Consider the following 24,447-nt stretch of genomic DNA (forward strand, 5'->3'; position numbering starts at 1 on the left):
ATCCGTTCATCACGCGTTTGACCTGGCGGCAGCAAAGGTTGTTCCGTGTATGGTTTAACGCGCATTTTTACAAGCGGGCATGTTTAGCGCCTAATAAGAAAGCTGCAGCCAACTTTCAATATACATAGAAAATGTAATGAACACTGGGATGAAGGCTATGCGCTGTCCTTTGTCGTGTGCCAGCATTTGATGGTATGATGTTTTAACGCGCAGTATTCCAGCTGATAGTATTGATCGAGGAATGCCTTATGCTAAAAGATCGCAACAGGCTTTTTTTTTCTCTCTGCAATATCACTGAAATAGCCCTTTCCGCATATATCTGCCGTATACACAAATAAGCTAAAATACATAAAGGAGGTCGGAAGCAGCGGACATATTGCAGGCATAGTACATCGACGATTACGAGAGAAATCGGACGCGAACATGCAAAGAACTTGCCTTTGGATGTTTGCGATTTTGTTTTTGTTCCTCACAGAGGACTTGAAGAAGTAGAACCGAAATTAAACACACGGAAATAGCTTTCATATGTACTTTTAAACCTATACCGCAAGCACCTAGGGCCCCGCCGGTGAACCTATCTTTATTTTTTAAATTTTTCTTGCACCAATCGCAAGGAAGGAAAGTTTTCACTTATCGACGACCAAACTTGGAAGCATGGCAAAGCGTTTACTTTTCTGTACCGCTTTACCCGACAACGTTCGTTCAACGCCAGCGGCGGTTTCTGTGGCCTTATTAAAGAAAATAATAAATCTATTAACGACTCCCCTCTGAGTCGAAAAGACGTTTCACTCCCCCCCCCCCTTCTCCTGCGGTATTTATCCGTCGACCGCAGAAATTGGTCGATTTTCGAGCCGCCCTAAGAAAAAGGAGGAGGCGGGGATCGATGCGTGGGAGTACTGGTGTTCCGCAGCTTTTTTGTTTTCTCATATTAGCTTTTCTCGCAATTTTTCTTTCTTAAGAACTGCGCTGCAATTTCTCGACATCGTCTTGTGGCAAATTGAGGCCTGAAAGTAATATTGGAGCCGGTCGGTACGCTGCGCTATATATCCCTGCATTTTTTGGAAGACCTCCGCACGACCGTCGGGGAGCGAACAGAATTTCTAGATCTAGTTGCATCACGGCAAATCTCCTCCCTCACCATGCGTTCTTATAATTACCTATCCATTAGTTTTATGATTCTAAACGCGTGCCGAGCCGTAATATCATATTTATGTCCTTGAACAGAGCCGTTAGCAGTTGTGCACCCTGTCGATAATTGCTTAATTCCGGCTCTTGCTCTTCAGCGCGTCATTTAGAACTTATGGGTTGCATTGCGATGGGCAGGCGAGCAAAGTCGGGAAAAGTTACTCGAGCACCTCAACGCGCAAATCGTTTGAAGCAGTGCGCGGCGATAATGTAGTAAGCATGAGGGTGCGGAAAGTATTTGGTAAGCATCATACCCAGTCCCAGCAACACGCCTGAAGTAGCGCAAAGTTCTACTGCGCGTTAATGTTGAGGTTAATTATTGAGTAATATAACTTTTTTCTTACACTTATTCGGCAGTCTCTTACGCTGCTCTTCTAAGTAGTCACGACTGTTTGTAAACGCGGTATATGTGCTGTACCTTTTTAACGGCAAGATATATATATATATATATATATATATATATATATATATATATATATATATATATATATATATATATATATATATATATATATATATATATATATATATATATATATATATATATATATACATATATATATATTTATTTATTTATTTATTTATTTATAATTGCCTTTACTTGTTCTGCATGGCCGACAGGTACATGTTATTTCAGAGCATGCTGTCAGTGCTGTATTAAATAAAAAAAGTACCTGGACGTGTGGAGCAACGCAAGACTCCACATTCAGCAGTGCCTGTACTATAACGTGTCGTAATGACACCAGCGTTTTCGATGGGGCCATGCCCTCGTAAACCACGTCGACACTGTCGTATACGTCACAAAGCACATCAGGTGAACTGGTATCTCCAACTTCACAACATTGGGCGAGCTGCACTTGGGAGGCCATAAGACGTCCCGAAAGAGTTGGAATCCAAGATCATCTTTTCTATCCCACCTGCCCTTTTAGATCACGAATTACTAAGTAATGTAATAACGTAAAGTAAAGTAACGCAAGTAAAGTAATAACGTAATAATGTAAAGTAATAACGAGGAATGAGCTGGAAGAGTAGCATAAACGAAAGGAGGGCAAGCTCCACACAAACTTGGCATCTACATTTTCCTGGGAAAAATTAATGGTGCTCCACTAGAAAGTGCGAAGTCTCGCTTATGATGCTGCGTTGCCAAATCCGACTATTTAACATCTGCCTCCACAGGTCCGGTAATTGCCCTATCACTTTTATGTCATTTGTGGAATGAAAGTGCATGAATCTGTAGTACATTTATTCTCAGTATTTCGGCATTTTAGCGTCCGAAAAAAAAATAGAAATTGAGAGAACCCTTCCGAAAGCTTTGCTTGAACTTGTTTCTTCCAGGGTTAATTTCATTCAAGGCTATCGAACTTGATTTTAGCCATAGGAACGTTCGTGATGCGGTTTGTGAGACTAAAATTATGCTCTGCGTGAGACTAGAATTATTGCAGGCTAACTTTTTTAGCATTCACATTTTTCTTTGCCGCAACATTTAGCTGTCATTAACTTCATCTGTGCATCCGTTAACCTTCTAATTTCTCAATATTCAGTTATTACGTAAATTCGTTTCTATTTATTTCTCATAAATATTTTTGTTTCTTCAACCTTCGTACCGTCCCAATCACGGCCGATCCCTCGGCATCGGTTGCCTTTTTTCACCGAGAAGTAACCAACCAACCGCGCAGAAGGTGAGAATAGAAATCACGATAAAAACGCGGGAAAGCCATTCCTTCGCGCACTGAGCTACCGCGAAACGCATATCCTCGTGCAAAGGCCCGCGCTCTCGCGTTCCCCGCGCGGGCTCCGTTGTCTTTATCTCCAAAGCAAACGCAGGCGCACACACAAACACAAAGGAGACCAGACTGGCCCACTTGGACCGGAGAGTATGCCGTACACGCAACATCCCACCCAGCGCCGCGCAGTGTTCTTTCAGAAGGGTGCGCTCGTTTTTTTCCCGTTTCCTCCACGTATCGATGGCGTTTCGCTGCCGCGACTGGGAGTCTTGCGCTGGGGCGAAACTGCCAGCACGGGAAACGGAAAGAGTGCCGCGGCCTTTTTCCGGTGCTCCCACTCTCAGGCTACGGAAAGAGTAAGCGGAAGGAGCTGAGGGGAAAGAAGAAGGAGGTGGGGAGGTGCGGGAAGCTACGTGTCTGGGTGCGGCGCCTTTTTTTTTTTGCTTCACGCTTAGCTGCTTAGCAATCTAGCTAATGCGCAAGCCAGATAGAAGCGCTAGAGAGAGGCGTCGTTGTGCTCCAGAGACGACGCTCTATAGGATATAAAGCGGTCGTTTAGGTGCTTTGAGCGCGCTTTGTTTTCTTTCCTATTGTCGCGAGCTAGCCTCGAGAGACGGCGCAAGATCGGCGCGGAGAGGGTTGGCGAGCGAGAGAAATGTGTAAGCTGCCGAAAATGGAGGTGTGTGTTTACAGCGAGGCTAGCTACAGGAAAATTCTTTAGTAAAGACTTTCAGGCGCTCTTAATGCAGACACTTTTGAGAGCATTGCCAAAGTGCCGTGTTACGTCTTGATACAAAAGTGTCGCACACGAACGAGAGAAAGAGAGAGAGAGAGAGAGAGAGAGAGAGAGAGAGAGAGAGAGAGAGAGAGAGAGAGAGAGGTGAATGAAAGTGGTAAACCATGGCTGCCAAGAGACAGTGAGAGAGAGGAACAGGAGAGACGAAAGGCAGCACGGTTAACCACACGCACGTCCAGTTTGCTACCCTGCGTTGGAGGAAAGGGTTTAAGGACGAAAAGTGACAGAGAGGAGAGAAAGAGCACTCAAACAGAATAAAAAGTCGGGTTTCCGGGGGAACGTTGTATTAAGCGTAAGTGTGTAAATCTATAGCGTCATGGCTCGACACGCTACGAAAATTTTCCCAGTAACTAACCAGCCATCGTGGATGCGTACGGCGCAGAGTAGGATCAGCCGTACTCTTAACAGCACCCGAACGTCGAAACATAACGCCAGAGCTAAGTGCGAGCGGCCGCTCTAGTTCCGGATCTAGAGCAAAAACTTCCCCTACTAACTTCAGCATTGAAGATGCTTCACCAGCAGCTGAAGCTTATTAGTTGTGCTTAGTTTATATATATATATATATATATATATATATATATATATATATATATATATATATATATATATATATATATATATATATATATATATATATATATATATATTGTAAGCTAGCGTTAATTGCTGTAGAGGGCATTAAGGCAATACTGAATTGCAAAGAGAATTGAAAAGGGCACAGTATGCTCCCGTTTACTGACCACGTGATATACTGCGCTTAACAGCGCGGCCTCATTAGAACATGATCTCGCAACGCTGCTTACGTAACTCGAGCGAAACACTAGGTTGCACGTTACTCATGACGTTGCACGTTATTGTACCGATGAATAGCACAGCTGCTATCGTCTCTCGGGGGGTAGTTTCCTCAGGGAGTAATTTTCTCGGGGAGTAATTGCGTTCAAGGAACTTCGTTTTCTCATCGATGGCCTTTTTCCTGTCGGCTGTCTTCTTTTCCTTTTTTACTTGTGGTAACAAGTTGGGCTTAATGTACGACCTGGTCTTGGGCTTTCTTGTCTGAAGCCTCTTGTGCGTCATATGTCCCTCCATGGTGTGTAATCAAGCAAATGTTCTTGACGTAGAGGTTTTACTTAGCGTCCGCACCCGTTCGTGTCATCCTGCCTTCATAACACCATGTATGCATGGAAAAAAACGCAGGAAGATGCCTGAAGGTAGTCACCCAAATCTCGGAGACATAACCGGCAATTACAGGTCCGTGGTAGATGGCGCCGCAATACCGCTCCGCTGCAGAAACAAAGGCTTGAGCGAGAAGCGTACTACCTACGCCGATCAGTGCCTTGCTATGTGCAAATTGGTCAACGTGCACTTATAAGCGGCGATTGGTGAGAAAAAGAACGTAGCGTTAGACCAACCGCGTGAAGACAGCCAGATTCTTGCACTTTTGTGTGTTGTGCCTTATTGATTGTTGTCCAACCGCAAAAACGGCAGAAAGGGAGTTACATATTTTTTTCTATATCTCTTTACCACGCGCTATTCTCAAAAGTGCTTCATTGTGAGAATGCTCTCATGTCACTTGACATTATCATATGAACTTCTTTGTCAGCATGGGAACTGTTTTCTAATAATTGCAAAATAAATGCGCGTGTTTTCCACAACATAAAAGGTTAATTCCCCTGACTGATAAAAAAAATATTATCACATGTTCACTTCTTAGGAATCATTTTATCTGTACTGAACACGAAAAGCAACTTCTTTTGTCTTGCTCTGACTATTGCAGCTGTATCCAACGTACAAGAGCGGACAGTACAAAACCTTCATCGACGAGCTAGAACAGCTTCACATGGGAACTCTTGAAGCAGGGGGAGCGACCGAAGACATACAAAGGTAGGCGTACGCACTGACGAGCTTACTTTTGGCAATATAAGTTTTTACAAACACATTAAACCAAAGGTGGATTCAGGGTAGTGTGAAAAAAAGGAAAAGGGGAGGGAGAGAGGATTTGCTGCACGCCCAATACTTTCAGCACTTAAGTGCCGGCATGTCTCGGAAGACTCGGAAGTGTACTTGGGGGGGGGGGGGTGAGGGGGGGAGGGAGGGGGCGTGGCAGCACCCAGCGTCTCCCCTCTGGCATTAAACACACTCGACAGAGCTGATTTCGAACGGTTCATTAAACTCTGTCAAAAAGCCACGTGACTGATTCGATTTCTAAATGCACATTGAAAGCTACCATCACTACGTTACGTCTTGCAAACCGTTCTGCATTTGCATTTTGTGCGTATGTAGTTGCTGTAGTGCTATCAGCCTGTTGCAGCTTAAGAGAAAAAAAAAATACAGCAACGACGAGCATGTACACCAACGAAGTCATATGCTGTGTTGAAAATTGTAACACCGCAGGCGAAAGGTTACCGTTGTTGTATATTTCTCGTAATACAGTGACACACGTACGTAATAATAATTAGAACATACCGGTTTTATAACTGAACATGTAGCTCGCTTTCAGCAATGCGAAGAGCGGTAATAAATCCATTGGGTACCAGCTTAATTAACGCAACTGTTTGTTCGAGAGCGCAACATTATTTCGAAGCTCTAAATTCTGGTTTATTTTAATTTTAATGCTTATTCTAGGCCACAGAAAAAAAAAACGGATGCGAACCCGGTAAAGCTCCTAATAAATATCGTCAGAGCTTTATCATCGTGTACTCTGTTAGATGTCCTTGTTTCCTAGACGCTAAGCATCACAGATTTCGGCAGCGTTACGCAAATGTTGAGAAGGCAGTTTTCTATGGTTCGACCTATGTGATGTAGTTACCCTCACACGTCAGTCCATACCAATGTCTTTCGGTTCAATCCGCTTTCATATTGTGCAGGAGTGGCAGCCAGCACGGTACTGCCGACATGCACCCGATTGTGGTGGCGCTGCAGAGGCACTTCAACCGTCACGTGGCCGACGACAACTACTCCGACCTGGAGCCGGAGCCTAGCGACGTTTGGTGAGTCGTCATGCCACCGGGCCTTTAATAGGCGTTAGCACTTTTGTCTACGACTACACAACCATTTGAAACTCCACGAGTCACGCTCTATCGGGATTTTAACGACGTACTTGATTGGTTCTTTCAGAGCACTGTTGCGGCACTCTGATGGTCGTACATACACACACACACACACACATATATATATATATATATATATATATATATATATATATATATATATATATATATATATATATATATATATATATATATATATATATATATATATATATATATATATATATATATAAGAATCAAGCTGTATTACAGACACAGGTATTAAATAGCGTTATCCCACTTTCTTAAAGTTATAGAAGCGTGCGTAATGCGACGGCAAAGCTTATATTCCCAGTTAAACGACCTTCGAACCTTTCCAGGTACTTTCGGAAAGCGCCACTCGAATGTGCGATAAGAGGTCAGCATACCCTGGTGCTCCTTTCCTTCAAAGTACTTAGGATGTACCCATTCATGTCAGCGAAGAGAAGGCGGTGTTCATCAGTAACAGCGGCTAACATGAAGCTCGTCGATTAACCTAGAAATTAAAGCTGTATCGGCTCAAGGGATCTGCCTTTCCACGTCGTTCCCTTGCGCATGTTCTAGAAACTAAACTTTGCGAGGCTGTAACGAAAAGGCGAAGTAATAAACCGTCCACAGACTCAGTTCGAACAGTTGTGGTCATTCTATGATATTGTCATTGTTTAGTTAAGTTTTGTTTCGTATTGTGCATGCCCTTATTGTTTAGTTGTTCGCGCAGCGCCGGGTCATAAGACTAACATCAACCAACGCTCCTGCTCGTGTTGAGTCCCTGCTATACATGGGCATAATTATGAATCACGGACAAGCCCCCTTTTCATTTCCATTGTTGCTGTTTCTGCATTTGCATAGCAGGCGGCTCGATCGTCTGCGACAACGTAGTTTAGTCACCGCAGTTGCTCAGTTGTTACGGTGCTACGCTGCTGAGTACGACATATTGCGGCCTAATCGCGACTCGATTTCACTCCATGTCGGCCGCATTTCCGTTAATGGTGGCTATGCAAATTCGCTTGGCTGCTTAAAATTTTATGCACAAATAACCCTCTCACTCCCTCCCACTCCCCTTGTCGTTGGCTTGGGCCACGTGGGTCGCGTCGCGGCGATGGAGCGGAGGGGGTGTGTCTTCGCGTCTTCCCGGGCAGGTAAATATATTCGCTATGTTTAAAAACGCGGCGCAGAAGACGAACACGTACATGCGCATTACCGCGAAGGCAAATGAGACGAAACTTGTGTTGTGGGAGAATAACACGAACCGCTTCTTATGCCCGCACTTGGAAATTGCACACGCCATGCGCATCCTTGCGTAAAAACTTAATTTCAAGGTTCCGAGAGAATGTCACATATTGTTGATATAAACAAGTACAATGGATCTACCGCAAGTTTCTTTATGAGTAACACCATCATATCTAGCCGTGTTGCTGCAAGGAGTAAGCGAGTTTTGCTCTGTCATCATGCCACGATAACCTACGGCGCGAAATAAAGCATCGCAAGAAGAACTTGGTTTCCAATTACGTTATTTGATTTTTCTCCATAGGTGCGTCTAAATCCACATCCCACCGACGGTTCTCTCTGAACGACAGAAACACATCTCAAAGGCTACCTTTTGCATGCCAATAAACATCATCAACATCTTCATCATGAGTATGCTAGGAGTTGGGTCGGAGAAGCAGGGAGAGCGGAGATCCGCCGGCCGCGCGAGTCTCACAATGTGTGTATGGGGTCCGTGGCAGCGGCTTGCTGCAGCGTCGCTAGACACTAGTCGATGCTCAAGCAAGCCTACCGAAGCTGTGCGCGCTCGATCAACCGGTGAGAGTGCCGACCCAAGTCAAGCTCACCTCGCCAAAACACCCGCCAGTCGCGCGAAGAAGACGGCCGAAGCTCGCGAGACCCATCTCGGCCAAATACGTAAATTTTATCGTGCCCGCTAGAGCAGCGTTTACAAGCCGTGGTATCGAATATAGTGGCCCAATACAGACCCGTAGCTGCCGAGATTTCGGGAGAAATACAACGAGAGTCTCCTGTGTCGCAGGGCAGCCAAGGACGTGCTTCGATGAGTGCAAGGAAGTTATGTGAGTGGCAGAATAACAGGAAGGCAGAAATGACCGACCGTGCGCTCGCCTACGTCAGTGAGAACAAGTCGTTTCAGAAGCATTTCGTGTCTAACCCGTGTGTGTTTTTGTGTTGTGTCCGTGAACGACACCGTGCACAACTGCTACGTGACCCTGCGGGTCGTCGACCTGGGCTTATTGAGCGTTCAGCGCCTAGTTGAATGTTGTTTTAATTTTTTTTGTTATGTGCAGGTTTATGAAATAAAAAGCTGCACGTTGCCGTCAATTAGCTTTTTGTGGTGTTGATGTGCAACGCGATCACTAGAAATCTTACGCAATTTTGAGTAATATGCCGCAGAAATAATCGGAGAAAGTACTATGTTCTGTTAAAAAGACAGCCCTACGCGACCTGTTAAATTTTGGCTCCATCGGAAGTCAGTAGCGCACATGATGTAGGACATATAAAAAAAAATACATTCGCTGCTCCGCTGGAACGGCGAACTACCGATTGCGATAGCAACTTAGTAGTTAACAGCATAAAGTTAGGATAGCAGTTTTATCTGCCTTATAAACTTGTAAACATTCACTTACTAGCTGAATTAGCAATGATAGAATAATAGACAGAACAATGATAGATTGTGTAAGCGTGACTGGACAAGCACGTAGAAAGAAGCAGACACATAGAGACAGAACAAAGATATAATGTGTAAGCGTGACTGAACGACGGACGCAGGAAAAAGCAGACACACAAAGACAGCTCTGTCTTTGTGTGTCACCTGCCATCAGCGTCGCCGTGAACCTCACCGCGACGCTGATGGCAGGAATGCGCCTGGAGTGTCCATATAATTGCTATCGCAATAAAAAAAAAAGATGGTAGATCCCACTTTCATAGCAGTTGGTAGAACATAAAAGTCGAACGTGTCTCCACAGAAGCTGTTGCATGTTTGCCTCGTTAACTCGCGGTCGCCGATCGACCGTGTTGCAGTTTTGTTAAACCTTGGCTCCATGAGAAATGCGCGATGAGAAAGTTACGGGATACTTAAAAAAAATTGCCAGCCCTTCCCCTACCGGAAAATGGGGGTAAGCGAAGCTTGTCCTGCGTGCATCTGACTTTCGTCATGGTTAAGTGACCCATAGGTAACGGTGCCAGATTGCTTCGGCCCCCAACTCCCTCAGCTCGGGATCTTCTCGTTGCTGTCGGATTGCCTGGGCTCGGGTGGTTCTAACGGCTGGATCGGCACGCCGATGGCAAGCCATATCACGGGCGAGTTCTCGCAGCCAGTCGTCGAACGTCGAACGGTGCCCGTTCCTCGGGGGAACGCACAACGCGTGGCGGTCCCATCCGTTTTCCGAGACTGAACTGAACAGAAACGGAGCTGGCGCAGCGCGTGCGCAACCCTTCCCTGCCCTTTCCCTCCTCGGCGAAAGCGAAATGGCTCTGATTGGTTGCCCACGTGGCGCCAGCGCGCGCCTATGCAGCTGGATTCCTTGCTAACGACTCACGCTCCGGCGCCAGCGCAGCTATCAATTTATCAAACCGAGCGAAGGTGTATTGGGATGACTACTGTGGTAAATATATTGATTTACATAGTTGCTGTATTGATTGAATAAAGACACAAACACGTAACTTCGTGGTTGGTATCGTCTTTTATTTTCTCTGATATGTTACCACAGTAACCATAGGTTTGTGGTCGCTGTGATACACCGACAAAGTACAGAAGGCCCGTGTAGTCTTTTGGCGCTAGAAGCAGCGAGAACATGTGCGGCGACAGCCGGCGAATACGACCGACGAGGAGCGGGACGCGGACGCCAAGCGCAATCGTTGTGCCCGTCAGGACCCCGAGTGCACACACTGCCGCAACGCCACCGCCGCGCATTCACGCTGTTGTTAATCACGCACGCCTTCGATGGTGGTCAGGTCAAACCACAGTCGATCACACACCACACAAGTGACGCCTCACGGGTTGCCCATAAACTCCTGCTCGAACTTCTTCGTCGCCCCGAGGACACATGCCGATGGATGTTAGCCACGTCGACGCCTTGCGTTTTCCAACTGACGGTACTGTACTTACTGTACGCGCCGGCCGCTGCGCGTTCGGTGGCAGCGGCTTCCCGTCGCTTTCGCGCCCATTCGCGTTGTTCACGTCGGCGGTCTTTGAGGACACGTTCTTCTACTTCAGAGCGAACTACGGGCGTAATGCCCATAGCAAGTCCAAAGTGCAACTGCTGATAACGTCGCCTGGGCGATGACTACGTCAGAAGAAAACGAGGCACAGCAGTTGGTGGGCAGAATACGACGTTTTATTACAGCAAAACTGTTTATGCGGACCCTGTGCCGTTGTTGTCGGGCTTCGCTAAAAAGGGGCCACGTGACCTAGCCGGAGAGGAAAAGAAGAGTTCAAGAGGGGCAAAGGTGTTGGAGTGACCCCTTTCCCCCTATGAGAATGCTATCTTATTAGATAATCTTGTACGGTTGTCACATGGTGCAATTTCGGCGATCGAGCCGAAATGGAATTTACCGACGATTGGTTCCACCCTGCCGCGAAAGAAATGTTAAGCTGGCGGTTTCCGGCCAAAGAACAGTGCCCAACGATTGAAACGCGGCACTTTCTGCGCCAGCAAGAAGTGCCGGCAGCCACATCCATCGTCAAATCGATCCAACTAATCGTCAAAACGATTGCAGTGCCCGCATCTCCAGTGATTAGCCTTGCGCCCAATATACGGAGCTTTGGATTAGTGGTTCCGCAGATTCCATCCCAGCCACAACTATGGGAAGACAACGAGTAGTGCGTAATCCTGAGGAAGAGTCTGCCTACCGCAAAAGCGAAAGTGAGGTGAAAGAAATGTGAAACAAAAGATTTACAACATAGACTGCTTGCGGAATACTCCCTGCCTTCTACTTTTCTCTTTCCTCCTCCTTCCTTGACTTGCATGGTGTAACACTCGCTGTAGCTAACACAGCTTCGTTGTTCGACCATCTTAACGGACTGAAAGGGGTGGTAATTCTTTTCTCTGTCGATGCAACTCGATAGACGTGGACGCAAAAATTTTCATAACCTAGCCATGTAGAGCTTCGCTGTAAAATATGGTTAATCCCTCTTTCATAGGAGTCAGTAGAACCTGAAAGTGAAACTTGTCTTCACAGGAGCTGTTGCATGTTTGCTTCGTGAACTCCTAGTCACCGACGGTGTCGGCAACCATGTTACAGGTTTCCTTGTCGCGAGGCGTCCTGTTCGCGAACTGCGTCCGGCTGCCGAGTCACTTCGGTGAAGGTACGGGCATTTTGGTCCGGCTTCCTAGTGTCTTGGGCAGCAATGTTGACTTGCGACGAGAAGACGACGACGAAGTGTCCTGTGTGGAACGCTGCCTTTTCGTCTCTGAGAAATTGAAGCTACTTTGTGGGAGACGCCACTCCCTTAACTACGGTGATGGACGTGGAGTCGCCTGGAGAGGTTCCTGGTCCGTCTACGTCAACAGCGACCGCACCGCGAAAGCGGTCTAGTCGCCCGAGTGACACCGACAGCGAGGACACTGTGATCTACTCAGGGACCAGTGATGAAACCTCGGATGACAGCGATTTCGTGCCCGTAGCGAAGCACAAAGCAAAGAGAAGACTCGTCAGGACGTCCCCTTCCACAAGTAAGGCAACTGTGATCCCGACGCGAAAGCCATCAGACCTCACCATTTTATATGTGCCTGTGGCTGCTAGCGACAATCTAAACCGGATCAACCGCCAAGCCACATCTGTATCGCTCGAGGCACTCGTTCCGGGTCAGATCAAAGATATAAGGATCAACGCCCGTAAGAACATCCTCGCTATAGATGTCACAAACCGCAGCGCCCTAGACATTGATAGCATCAACGTACGCTGCTATAAACAAGACCATCATGACTCTACGGCCGGCGTTGTGTATGACGTAGATAATTCCATAAGCGATGCTGACCTGCATATACTCATCAAGCCGGCGACAGAGGAAATTGCCATATTGCAAGCTCGTCGCCTGGGATGCTCGCAGTGTGTCAAGTTAACTATCAAAGGAGACAGCCTACCGTCCCACGTCAAGGTCGGTCACTTCCGACACATTGTACGGCCTTTTGTGCCAAAGCCGCTTCAGTGCAGGAAATGTCAAAGGATAGGGCACGTTAGTGCGGTTTGCACAAACGCTGCCGTGTGCTCACGGTGCTCTGAGTCGCACAGCTCCGACGCCTGTCGTGCAGAAAACAAAAAGTGCGCCAATTGTCAGGGCTCTCACGATGCAACTTCGAAGAATTGCCCACATGTGAAAAATGAGGCGAAAGTCTTGAGGCAAATGGTCAGGGATGGTTCCTCGCACAGGGAGGCTGCCGCTAAGGTGCGACGTCGACGTTCACGTCGCCGGAGATCTAGGAAACCCACTGCTATTGCTAAGGATGCACCGCGTCCACTGACAGTCCAGAAACTTCCGCATACAACTAGCAATAGCAGCAATGACATTCCTCAGCAGAAAGTCTCCAATATCTTTGCCTCAAGCGACGAGTGGCCGCCATTGCCACGGCTAGATCCACCAGCGGAGCGACAAGATGTAGTACGCTCGCCGAATCACGCTTCACCTTCTGGCAACCAAGACAACGACAAACAAGTTGTCACCATGATAAGGGCCCTTATGAACACGCTACGAGCACTACTGACTGCCATACACACTCCGGCAGCTCGAGGCGCACTTCAAATACTGGATGCCCTGTATCCGGTACTTTCCGGTCTTGAGAAGTACCATGGCTGCTCCTCTACATTCGTTCCTTAAAGAGGTCAAAGAAGCGTCTATCTTCCAATGGAATGTCAGAGGCATTAAATCGCGCATTTCGGACTTTCGTCCGTTTGTTTTTAAGAACAAATTTCCAATAATTGTCATTTGTGAGCCAAACGTTGAGAGCGCCATCCGCCTGTCAGGATATGAAGCTTTCATGTCTGCCACCTGTACCGACTGCAGCAAAGTCATCGTTTATATCAGATGCGATTTCACATATGTTTTACACCCAGTGCCACCTGATGACAACAATCAATATGTGTGTTTGACTGTAAAATGCAAGAACGTCGCATTCACGCTCATAGGTGCCTACATTTCACCTTCGAGTCGATTTGACAGCTCAAGACTAGATGGAATTTTAACAGCGACACCTGGACCATGGGTTATTACCGGCGACTTCAATGCGCATCATCCGCTATGGGGAAGCTTAAAGATGGACTGTCGAGGAAGACGTGTACTATCCTTCGCGTCGGACCATGAGCTCTGCTGCCTAAATGATGGCAGTCCAACCTTTCTGCGGGGATTGACATACAGCAGCTGCCTGGGCTTGACTTTTGTTTCAAGATGCCTCAGTGCCAGTGTGAAATGGTTCACGGACAACGAAACGCATGGTAGTGACCACGTTCCAACGTATGTTAAAATCGACGGCATACGCAAGTCACACTCTACTACAGTTCTTCATCACATCGACTGGCCTAAATACACGTCGCTCATGGAGAAGAATTGCCAAGAGATCCGGGACTGTCTGCCTGGCAACATCGAGAAGCTAATTAATGCCGCTGCTCAAGAAGCCACAAGATCTTTTAGGCCTATTCCTAAATTTTCTGAATTCGAAGCAGAATTGGAGCGGCTTCGAGCAATCCGCCGTCGCGCGGAAAGAAGGTACAGGCGCACCAAGTCCATCTACGACCTAAGGGAGGCGAGACGCATACAGAAGAAGATCCAGCGTCGGATCAACTCCCTGCAGTCTCTAAGATGGAAAACCTTCTGTGATACCCTTGATCCGCATAAACCCCTGTCACATATATGGAGAACAGTGCGTGGTCTTCAAACATCACCGCAACAACGCCACCCTTTCAAATGCCTGGCTCTCTACCAAGGTCGCATGGAGATCGACGTAGCGGACGACTTCTGTTTCAAGGTCGCTGGTCTACCGCCATCGTTCGCTACACGTGATCTCCGTGATGTTCCAGTCTCGCGGGATTCTCGTATGGACAATCTGTTTTCCATCGAGGAGTTGCAGGCGGCGTTGGCAGCGTGCAGACGTTCCTCATCACCTAGGCCTGACGGGGTGACATACGCAGCTCTTGGAAACCTTGGTCACACAGCCCGGCATGCACTTCTAGACGTGTACAATAATTCATGGCGTCAAGGCGAAGTTCCAGCTGCATGGAAGTCCAGCCGCCTTGTGCCTTTGCTCAAGCCAGGTAAATCACCCCTAGACGTGGCGTCTTATCGTCCCATTGCTCTGGCCAGTTGTCTAGGAAAGGTGATGGAGAGGATGGTGCTGACGCGTCTAGAGTGGTATCTAGAACATTACAAGTTATATCCTGACGCTATGGCAGGCTTTCGACGCGGACGCTCTTCTATAGACAACGTCATAGATCTTGTCTCGTCTGTTCAGCACGAAAAAAGCCACAGGAGACTGTCAGCGGCGATGTTCCTAGATGTTAAAGGCGCATATGACAACGTAACCCATCAAGCCATCCTGGACGCCTTGGGTGATGTCGGCCTGGGCGGCCTTGTTTTTCGGTGGATATCCAGCTTCTTGAAGGACAGGTCATTCTTTGTGCAAACAGAGGACGATGCGTCATCACAACGCAACACCTACCGAGGCGTACCACAAGGCGGAGTCTTGAGCCCCACTCTATTTAACCTGGTGCTCATCGACCTGGTTCATACCCTTCCGGAATCCGTCCATGTGTCGATCTATGCAGACGATATATGCATTTGGTCATCAGGAGCGACGCGTCCTCAGGTGCGCGCCAGACTTCAAAAAGTGGCCACACTAACATCAGGTTATCTTCGAGCACGAGGTCTGGAGCTGTCCTGCGAGAAGTGCTCTATAGTCGCTTTCACGCGTAAAGCAATGAAACCATACGTTATCAGAATTAATGGACAGCCCATTGCCTACGAGAAGACGCACCGCTTTCTAGGAGTGATAATGGACCGAGACCTTTCCTGGAGTCCTCATATCTCCTACCTAAAAAGGAAATTAGTCATGATAACCCACGTGCTCAGATTTCTTGCGGGAAAGTCATGGGGTGCGTCTGTGAGTGCGATGCTCCAACTCTATAACGCACTGTTCCTAGGTCTCCTGCGCTATAGCTTACCTGTACTGGGTGGGACCGGCAAGACCAACCTCCGTGCCCTCCAATCTGTACAAGCTCAAGCTCTGCGAATTTGCCTTGGTCTTCCCAGATGTGCGTCCACGGCAGCAACAATAGCCATCGCGCATGACCACCCCATCAACACGTATCTTCAAGTCGACACTTTAAGGATGCATATCAGGCACTTCGCCCGACTTCCATCGCATCATCTCGCCTCCCTTCCTGCCGCTCGACCTCGTTCAGCGCTTAGCAAGATTATTGCTGCCAACCATGGAATTTTACCATCAAACTTCACGCCTGCAGCACGACCATCTCAACCGCTGTGGTGCCTCCATCCACTCCAGGCTCTTCTTGTTATTCCCGGTATCAAAAGGAAAACAGAGATGTCAACTTTTGCCCTCAGACAAACCGTGCTTTCAATGCTACATGAACAGCACAGAGGACGCATCCATGTTTACACAGACGGTTCTGTATCCTCTAATAGTTCAGCTGGAGCAGTGGTGATTCCCACAGAGTGCGTCACCCTCAAGTTCAAGACATCTCACATTACATCATCGACGGCTGCAGAACTCGCAGCTATCCGTGCTGCTCTGGAGTTCATTGCTCAGAAATCATCACATTCATGGTCCATCTTATGTGACTCAAAGGCAGCTCTTCAGTGTCTGATGTCCCCTTTCAACCATGGACCAAATGAGCAACTAGTCGCAGACATCCGACTACTCCACCATCACGCAATCAACAAGGGACACAACATCATCTACCAGTGGATACCGGGTCACTGTGGAATTTCAGGAAATGACAGTGCGGATGACGCTGCCCGGTCGGCTCATGATGGCGCCCAGATTATACCCATACCGCTGTCAAGAACAGATGCAGCAACAAGTCTTCGCTCCCTCGCCCGTGAGCTTACACAGAATCTGTGGAACACCAGTGAATTCACGAACGCACGTCTCCACAAATTGGATCCACGTCTGCAACTCCGCCTACCACCAGGGTTGCCACGAGCGGAAGCAACACTTCTGTGCCGCCTGTGGCTCGGCGTGGCATTCACGAACTCATATTCATTCCGAATTGGAATGGCCGACAGCCCTACTTGTGACACCTGCGGCTGCGAGGAGACGATTGAACACCTCCTTTGTGACTGTCCCCGTTACGCAGTGCGAAGAACAGTGCTCGTGACCACTCTCGCAAAACTGGACAATCGCCCCTTTACAGAGGAAAAAGCTCTAGGACATTGGTCCAGACGGGCTTCGGCATTCAAGGCCTTAAGGGCTTTGTTGAAGTTTTTAAGGACATGTGAATTGTGCGACCGCCTTTGAACGTTGTAGAGCGTAGTTTCGCGTTACTGTGTGAATTTTTTTCTTTTTATTTTTTTTCCTTTTCTCCTTCTTTCTCCTTTTATTCCCTTTACCCCTTTCCCAAGCACAGGGTAGCCAGCCGGTACTTACACTGGCTAACCTCCCTGTCTTTCCTCTCCTTTGCCTCCTCCTCCTTGACTTGCGACGCGCTCAGCTTCAGGAATGCGAGTGGCAGAGTTCGCAGCGTGCGACGCGAAAGGTCGAAGGCGTTCTGCTTCACGTCGGCGTGTCTCTCGCCGGACCAAAGCGAGATTCGTCCGTCGACGTCGTTGCCTTTATGCGCTGCTCAGCGCAGCAGTTTTCCTAGTTGGTGCCATCGCAAGCGAAGCTGTAAGCGGCGTGTACGCACTACTGATGCATGTCGAAGCTGCATTCCGTAGGCGACTATAGGCGTCATAGGCTAATCGAACGCGAAAGACGAGTCATGTGCGGAGTTGCGTCGTCACCTCAGCAGAATGCCTACGCCGCCTACACCAGGCTACACCGTGTTCGAGCCTCCGCTACGCTGAGACTACCGACGCGCTCACTGTTCGCACTCGTTAGTGCCATGATGCAGTACTTTGCTTCACCGCTCTTACATGGTAGCGTCGTCCCTGTCAAGAGAGATCATAGTTTACTCTTTCGCGCCAACGTCACATCCGTTACAGGAAGTTGATGGTGGACCCCGGCATAAAACACTTTCGTGTTAAAAAACGTTTCTGGAGTGGCAGCCTCCACAGTTTCCTACCAGCGCAGGTGAAGCCAAAGTTTACCTATACTTCTACTGCGAAAGAAGGCCGCGAGAGCTGAAATATGTTCAGAGCTCACTTCCTTTTAGTCAGTTATTGTAACTGCTAGGCTAATTGGAAAATAAAAGCTCGTTGATTCTGGCTAAAATGTCACTTTTAGTTATCTTTTGATATCATGATTTGCCACAGAATTTGACAAGACGTTTAGGTTTTATTCTAAAACCAGTGACAGAAAGAAAGACGTTGAACGATATCGTTACGCCAAAATAGTAACCGTCCTAAATTTCCCGAAGCGGGAGAGAGAGAGAAACCTTATTCTTCAGAGTGGGGAGCTAATTCATGGGTTCGTCAGGAAGGCCGGATGGCCGCCACGCGATGCGTGACGGCGACCTCGTCGGTTCGCTCCGCGGCTGGGAAGAAAACGCTTTGTGCCCTCTATTCAACTAACGTTTTTTTCGTGCCTATGTTAAGATGACGATGGTCCGGCTTCACTTCTGAGACATCAGCTCCACTCCAGCAATCTTGGTTTCAACCTTCTTGGCAGTAACACTGTTCAGTGGGCTATTTCTAAACCGAAAATGTTCTTGCTTGTGATAAAGTGCAACTACAGTGGCGGTGCATTTAGTATACAGCGTTGTATGAAAGCGTAAAAGAAACTAAAGTTCGGCATGAACGAAATGGTAAGAAAGAAGCGCAGTTGTGTTGTAAAGGCCTAACTACACGTTCGCTTGCTGGCGCGTGCTTTGCGTCCGTCGCGCCTCGCGAGGAATGGCGGTTTGAACTAAGGGGGGCGTTGGCAGACATCGTTTCGTATTTTTGTTAGGAAATCAGAACATCGATATTTGTCTGGAGATATTTGTGATCCCGCCGCGCTTCGACGCGTGCGATCTGTCCCGCGCCATCTGCGCATGCGTAGGCGCGCGGGCGCCAGCTATCGCGCGCCGGCAAGCGTACTACTTGTAGTTTGGCCGTAACTAGTTTCCTAAATCGTGAAAGCGCGTCAGGCGCCTGTAGCTGAGCTTGTGACATGAAAATGAGATTGAGAAGGAAAGAAATCTTGGCATAAAAAACGTCGTCAAGAAGAAGCGCAGCTGCTCTGTAAACCTTAAATGATGATAGCACATCAGGCGCCGGTAGCTGAGCCTACGATCGTCTATCACTGTCACCGCTCTTCAGCGGCTTTCTTTTCCGGTCGTCCGCGATGCAATGCAGTGCCGGTGAGCACGATCACGCTTGCCTGTTCGCTGCGCCGTGCCAAGACTAACGATATCGTAAAATGGCCTCGGTTATTACAAGCCTTACGATTCCAAAACCGAGAGGTCCACTCGAGGCGACCGTAAGTATAGCGGTCTCAAGAAATGGGTGTCTACAGCACAACAGTCCGATGTCAAAAAGAAAAAAAAAAGGAATGGCACGCCAGAAAAGAAGGTTCAGTACTAGGACATCCGGCCCTTTCACGCTACTATCTTGCCGCCTTTTCTAGCTAAATGAGCCGACCCATGTGATTTTGAAATATACATTGCTGTTCAGCAACACCTTGCCGGCATAAACTGGAGTGATTGAACCACATAAACAAAATTATAAAAGAAACGTTTTAACACTAATCATCATTTACTGTCTGCTCAATAAGCTTTAAAGATGCCATATTAAGGTGTAGCCTGGGCGCAGTCCTTGGAATATAATGTGCTGTATTTAGTTGCGTAATAGGGTGGGTATATGACCGCGAAATAAAGTTCGCGTGAACAGTGTATACGCGAAGATAGCTATATCGGAGAAACCACACCGCGCGAACCTGTGGCGTCGATTGAATGTTCTCCCTTGCCTTTCTCTCTCTCTCTGTCTTGCACTGGCGACCGGTTCCTGCAAGCAAGTAAGCAAAAAAAAAATGACCGAGATAAGAAATTCACCGACGATTACGATACTCCCAATGGGAAATTTGAAACTAGCTGTATACGTGTTTTCATTTCGCGATATATTGGCTGGGGCGAACAAGCTGTCTCGCGCGGAACATAGCAAACGGAGCGAAGTGTGGCGCGTCTGCTTCGCTAATTCGCTAATTCACAGCAGCCGCCGCAGACAGACCTCCGCTAATGTAGCGCTTTATTTCCATATACAGACGAGGCACATTACTCTGGCGCCATCTAGTAAACATCGTCGCCCCAAATCCCGCCGTGCACGGCACTACGCTTTTCTTCTCATGCTTTCATCATACCCTCCTTCTCCGCGTTTCTCCTCGCGCTCTCTTCGTTATCGCCGTTTTTCATGCGCGCTCTGTGTTTACTCTTTCATAATCTTGCTGTGCTCGTCCGTTCGGTTGAGAGGACGCCGGGGAACGGCACCGTCGCTCGCCACAGAAACGGGCGTCTAAGAGCTGAATGCCAGGTAGGAATGATGAACCATTCCAAAGCTTGGTTTTAATACATTGAAGCTGGAGTGGACAGTCACCAAAAAACCGTAACAATGATTTGAAAGTAAACATGGCAGTTGAAGAGCGTCAGGGAAGCATTTTTGCAGTGATCCACTCAATGCTGGCAGCATCGCAGCCTTTGTAAAAAAAAAAATTAAAAACTTGAAAGTTCTTTGAACCTCTGCAATTTCAAGCCATGCGTCCAAACATGCGTAGTAATCGTTTTGCGACGTACGTCTCGACGTCGTAACTTCGGGGTGCCGTCAGGTTTCGTCACCAGCTAACGAACCAATTCTTTTATCGACTTCTTTTCACCAAACACCGCAAAAGCGCGATTGTTGGAAGCGAATGGTTACGCTAATCACTCTGCGGGTCCAGCGCTACGGACCTGTTCGACCGCTTTCGCAATCGTGTTGTTCCAGTCCTCGCACGCGCCTCTTGTAGCCCTCGATGTGGCCAGATCAGAGCAAGCGTATCGACAAAGCAGCCAGCAGTGCGAGTTCTTCAGAAAAACCGACAAGTATAAGATTTGGTGCGCAGGGGCGCAGCTTCAGTGTTGCATACCTGGTTCGACCCGGAGCACGTACGTGGTCCCGCGTCGATCTCCCATTTAGGCTCATCAACTATTTATATGAGATTCGTAAAATGCCGGACGAAGAAATCATTACGCAGAGAAAGTGGAGGCCGACCGACCGGCGCTCGTACTTGCTTTCGTGTTTGCCTCTTGAAGGCTCAGGTTCGCTGCCATGCATAATTCATGCGCAAGGCCCTATTCGTTCGTTTGCTCGTTCCCGTGTACACAACTTCGGGGAGATAGAACGCCAGCATTTTGGCCGGGCCTGACTCCAGTTTTCTCTCGTTGCTTTCACTGCGCGGCTTTCCTTTCGATTTCCGAGGAAAAAGAAATGTCGTACCTCTCTTCTTCGCGAGTTCGACGACTATTCCTGCCCGTGTTGCACGCATAGTTGCTATTTCTGGATGGGAGTTCCAGCCACATGATCTATTTCCTTGGAGCTTGCTTAGCGGTCATGGGAAGTGGGAACCAGTACATCCATTATTTGTTTGGAAAACATACATGCATTGAAATAGAAACGAAAAAAGCAAAGGGGAAGTGCGCGCGCGCACACGCACGCACGGCAAGTGTTGCTTTCTTGTTCATCACGGTGGCCGCTGATATTTCCACATTCATCCTGTGGGTCTGGTTTTTGATGCGGCTAAGTGAAATCATGTCTATGAGTACATTACTGCAATCAATGTGGTCAACGAGGTCGTGTTTGTGTGCACCTTCTTGGGCGTAATTTCCCTTATGCGTTGTTCACTTGTGTTGCTTACGTACTGTTCATGTGCGTTGCTGCGTGGCTGGGCACTTGTTAAGCCGCTTTTGTTGGATTTCCAGTAACAGGCGGCAAATGGAGGTGCGAGCAATCACCCATTAAAACGAATAAAAGCCATAGTAAAAGAGAACGTTTAATGAAAAGAAAGGGCTAGGCGAGAGGGGGGGTTGGGGGGGAGGGTGGTGTAGGGAGACGTGCCCCTGAGTTGCTACTGCACAGTTACGGATAGCAGAAAGGGTTTTACAGAGAAAGAAAGATAATAATGAGAAATGATGATGACATCTTGCAATGAGCCAAGCACATGTATAGAAAAGTCTTAAGTTCACACTATGCTACTCATAAAAGCTAAACATTCGGCTTATATCTGCCTGGTTGAGTACAAACGATTTAAAGAGAACGAAAATGAAAACTCCTACAAAAAGTTATTTTAAAAATCGGACGTTTCGGAGCCCGAGCAGATCCTCCTGTGAGAGAGAAAACAACCACCGGCGGCGGATCCTTTTGGCATCCTGGCATATCCATAAGACGCACACTAACGCCAATCGTTCGTCAGGAACACTTCCGAAAAGTGTTCCTGGTCTACGAAAGTCCAGGTCTACGTCCAGGTCTAGGAAAAGCGTCTGCACGCCTGTGTGCACGCCTGTCACACGTCAAAAACGCATATAAGCGCTGCAATGCCACACGCCACCTCACCCGTGAAGTAACCGGACGGGCTCCGAAAGGCGGGTTTTTAAAATAAATCTTTCCCTTTTCCTTCTTCTTAATTGATGTTTCTCATAGTACGACGTTGATACGCTTACGCACGCGAGTGTTGTGTGTGATTCAACAACGAGGCATTCGACGCAGGAAAGGGACCAACAGTTCTTCGGCGCAGCATAATGAGAAACACGAGGACGACTTCCTCAGCGGAAGTCAGGATTTCTACGCCTCGAGTCAACGTGAGTACACGACCTACCTTCAAGAGCGTCACTGAAGCACCATTGTCGGTGCAACCGAAATGCGCTGGCACCTCACGCAGATAAACAGACCGAGAACTATGAAATCACTATGCAGAAATTCTTTCGTGACTAACTCGGGAAGGGTTTATACGCCCAGTTACGCGTTTGAATTCCCGAAAGGTGATTTTATGTTCAGTGTTTTATTCGCTGAATCGCTTATCTTTAGCAAAACGGTGTTAGCAGCATGGCACGCGGTCAACTGCTTCGACATGGACGCGTGCATGAGCATGCAATAATATACACACGCGCTCGCACTGTTGCCGATTTGTCCACAAGGTCATGTGACGGATGCCTATATTTATCCCTAGCTGCCAAGCACATCTGTATGTCTAATACACAGTCCACGGGACTCCGAATAAGCGAGCTAGTGCGCATGCAAGAATGCGTAAGCTTTTAACGCAATAACGTGCCACAATATATCCGGTGTCGGCGTCGGCGGCGTTGTCCGTAAGGGAAAAATCAGCCCTTCGTGTGGTACGTGGTTTTTACTGAATTGAGTTTCTCAAAGTAAAAATTGTCAGAAAATTTGTAAACTATGACTTACACACAACCTAGAGACATGATAGCCTCGGATTGTAATTTGAATATGCGCGAAGACATAACTCTGTTACGCGGAAATAGAAACACAAACCCCGTTTCCAGTCCCTTTGAGGTTTGGCGCGGCTGTGCTTTACCTCGGGGATCGTTCCACGCAAGAGGCCGCGTTTTTACCAGAAAGCTCGCCTTCGTGCATAGCTTTCGCCGCCAGCGTTTGCCGGTAAACATTATGGTTACATAAGCTGCAGTTGCCGGTAAGCGTGAGCGGTAAGCGGATATTACTGTCGTAACGAATGTGAATAGGAATCTGACACTAGGAAAATTGTCATCCACCCGATTGTGTCACGATGCTACACAACCGAAACCAGTGCGTGTCTGAAGAAAAATTTCCGGGACTACTACGAATTTTTTATCAAATGGGAAGCTTTCTTCCTGACAGAACCTGCGTGTGTTTCATTTGTTGTTTCGTACTATACGTATTGTAGCATGGATAACAATGTCCCCTTTCATACCTACTTAACAATATCATGCAATTTCTTTACGTTATTAACTTTAAAGAGCACGTTTCTGTTAGTTGGGAAGTCACATCATTCAGAAGAAATCTTGTACTTACCACACACTGTAAGAAATTCATCCTCAAATTCTTTGGTGACACGCCATTACTTTTCCAGTTAACACTTAAAAACACGAAAAATCTTGTTATACCTTTGCTGGAATGCATTCTACTACAAATCTCCAGGGCGTATTTCTGAAAACTTGGGCCCAGTAATGGCCGCCTCTTCTTCTAATCCACCTGATGTGGCAGAATATCAGTATTCGCCGTAGAAGAAATTTAGTGAGTCAGTTTCCACTAGGAAAAAAAAAAACGCAGCGGAAATATTTCAATTTACCCCGCACCCTATATCTTGTTGACTGTTAGCAGTTTTGCGTACTTTCATTTTTTGTGCGCGCGTTCGCCAAATCTTGTGGGCCACATTCCCGCAATTTCATCTAGAACGAAAGGAATTGCGCGATCCTCTTTCTAACGTGTCACTCGCGGAAAACTTGTGGCTCTGTCCGTGCGCACGAAAAAAAGAAAGAAAGACAAAAAAAAGAGGTGGTTCCTAGCGTCTGCTACGTAACTTGTTGAATGTATACACATAGTTTTCAACGTGAA

The 24,447-nt window shown here is 47.5% G+C and overlaps 1 protein-coding gene across 3 annotated transcripts in view; it reads left to right on the forward strand.

Moving 5' to 3' along the window:
- The window catches only part of LOC135905949 (cadherin-like and PC-esterase domain-containing protein 1), a 209,867-nt gene that overhangs the window by 164,788 nt on the left and 20,632 nt on the right, over positions 1 to 24,447 (forward strand). For all 3 annotated transcript variants that reach the window (XM_065437093.2, XM_065437094.2, XM_070538646.1), the window contains 3 exons: positions 5,480 to 5,586; positions 6,570 to 6,692; positions 22,603 to 22,694. In XM_065437093.2, coding sequence (XP_065293165.1) covers positions 5,480 to 5,586; positions 6,570 to 6,692; positions 22,603 to 22,694 — 322 coding nt within the window. The remainder of the gene's footprint in view (positions 1 to 5,479; positions 5,587 to 6,569; positions 6,693 to 22,602; positions 22,695 to 24,447) is intronic.

The sequence above is a fragment of the Dermacentor albipictus genome, chromosome 5, assembly GCF_038994185.2.
Source record: "Dermacentor albipictus isolate Rhodes 1998 colony chromosome 5, USDA_Dalb.pri_finalv2, whole genome shotgun sequence".
NCBI classification, from domain to species: domain Eukaryota; kingdom Metazoa; phylum Arthropoda; class Arachnida; order Ixodida; family Ixodidae; genus Dermacentor; species Dermacentor albipictus.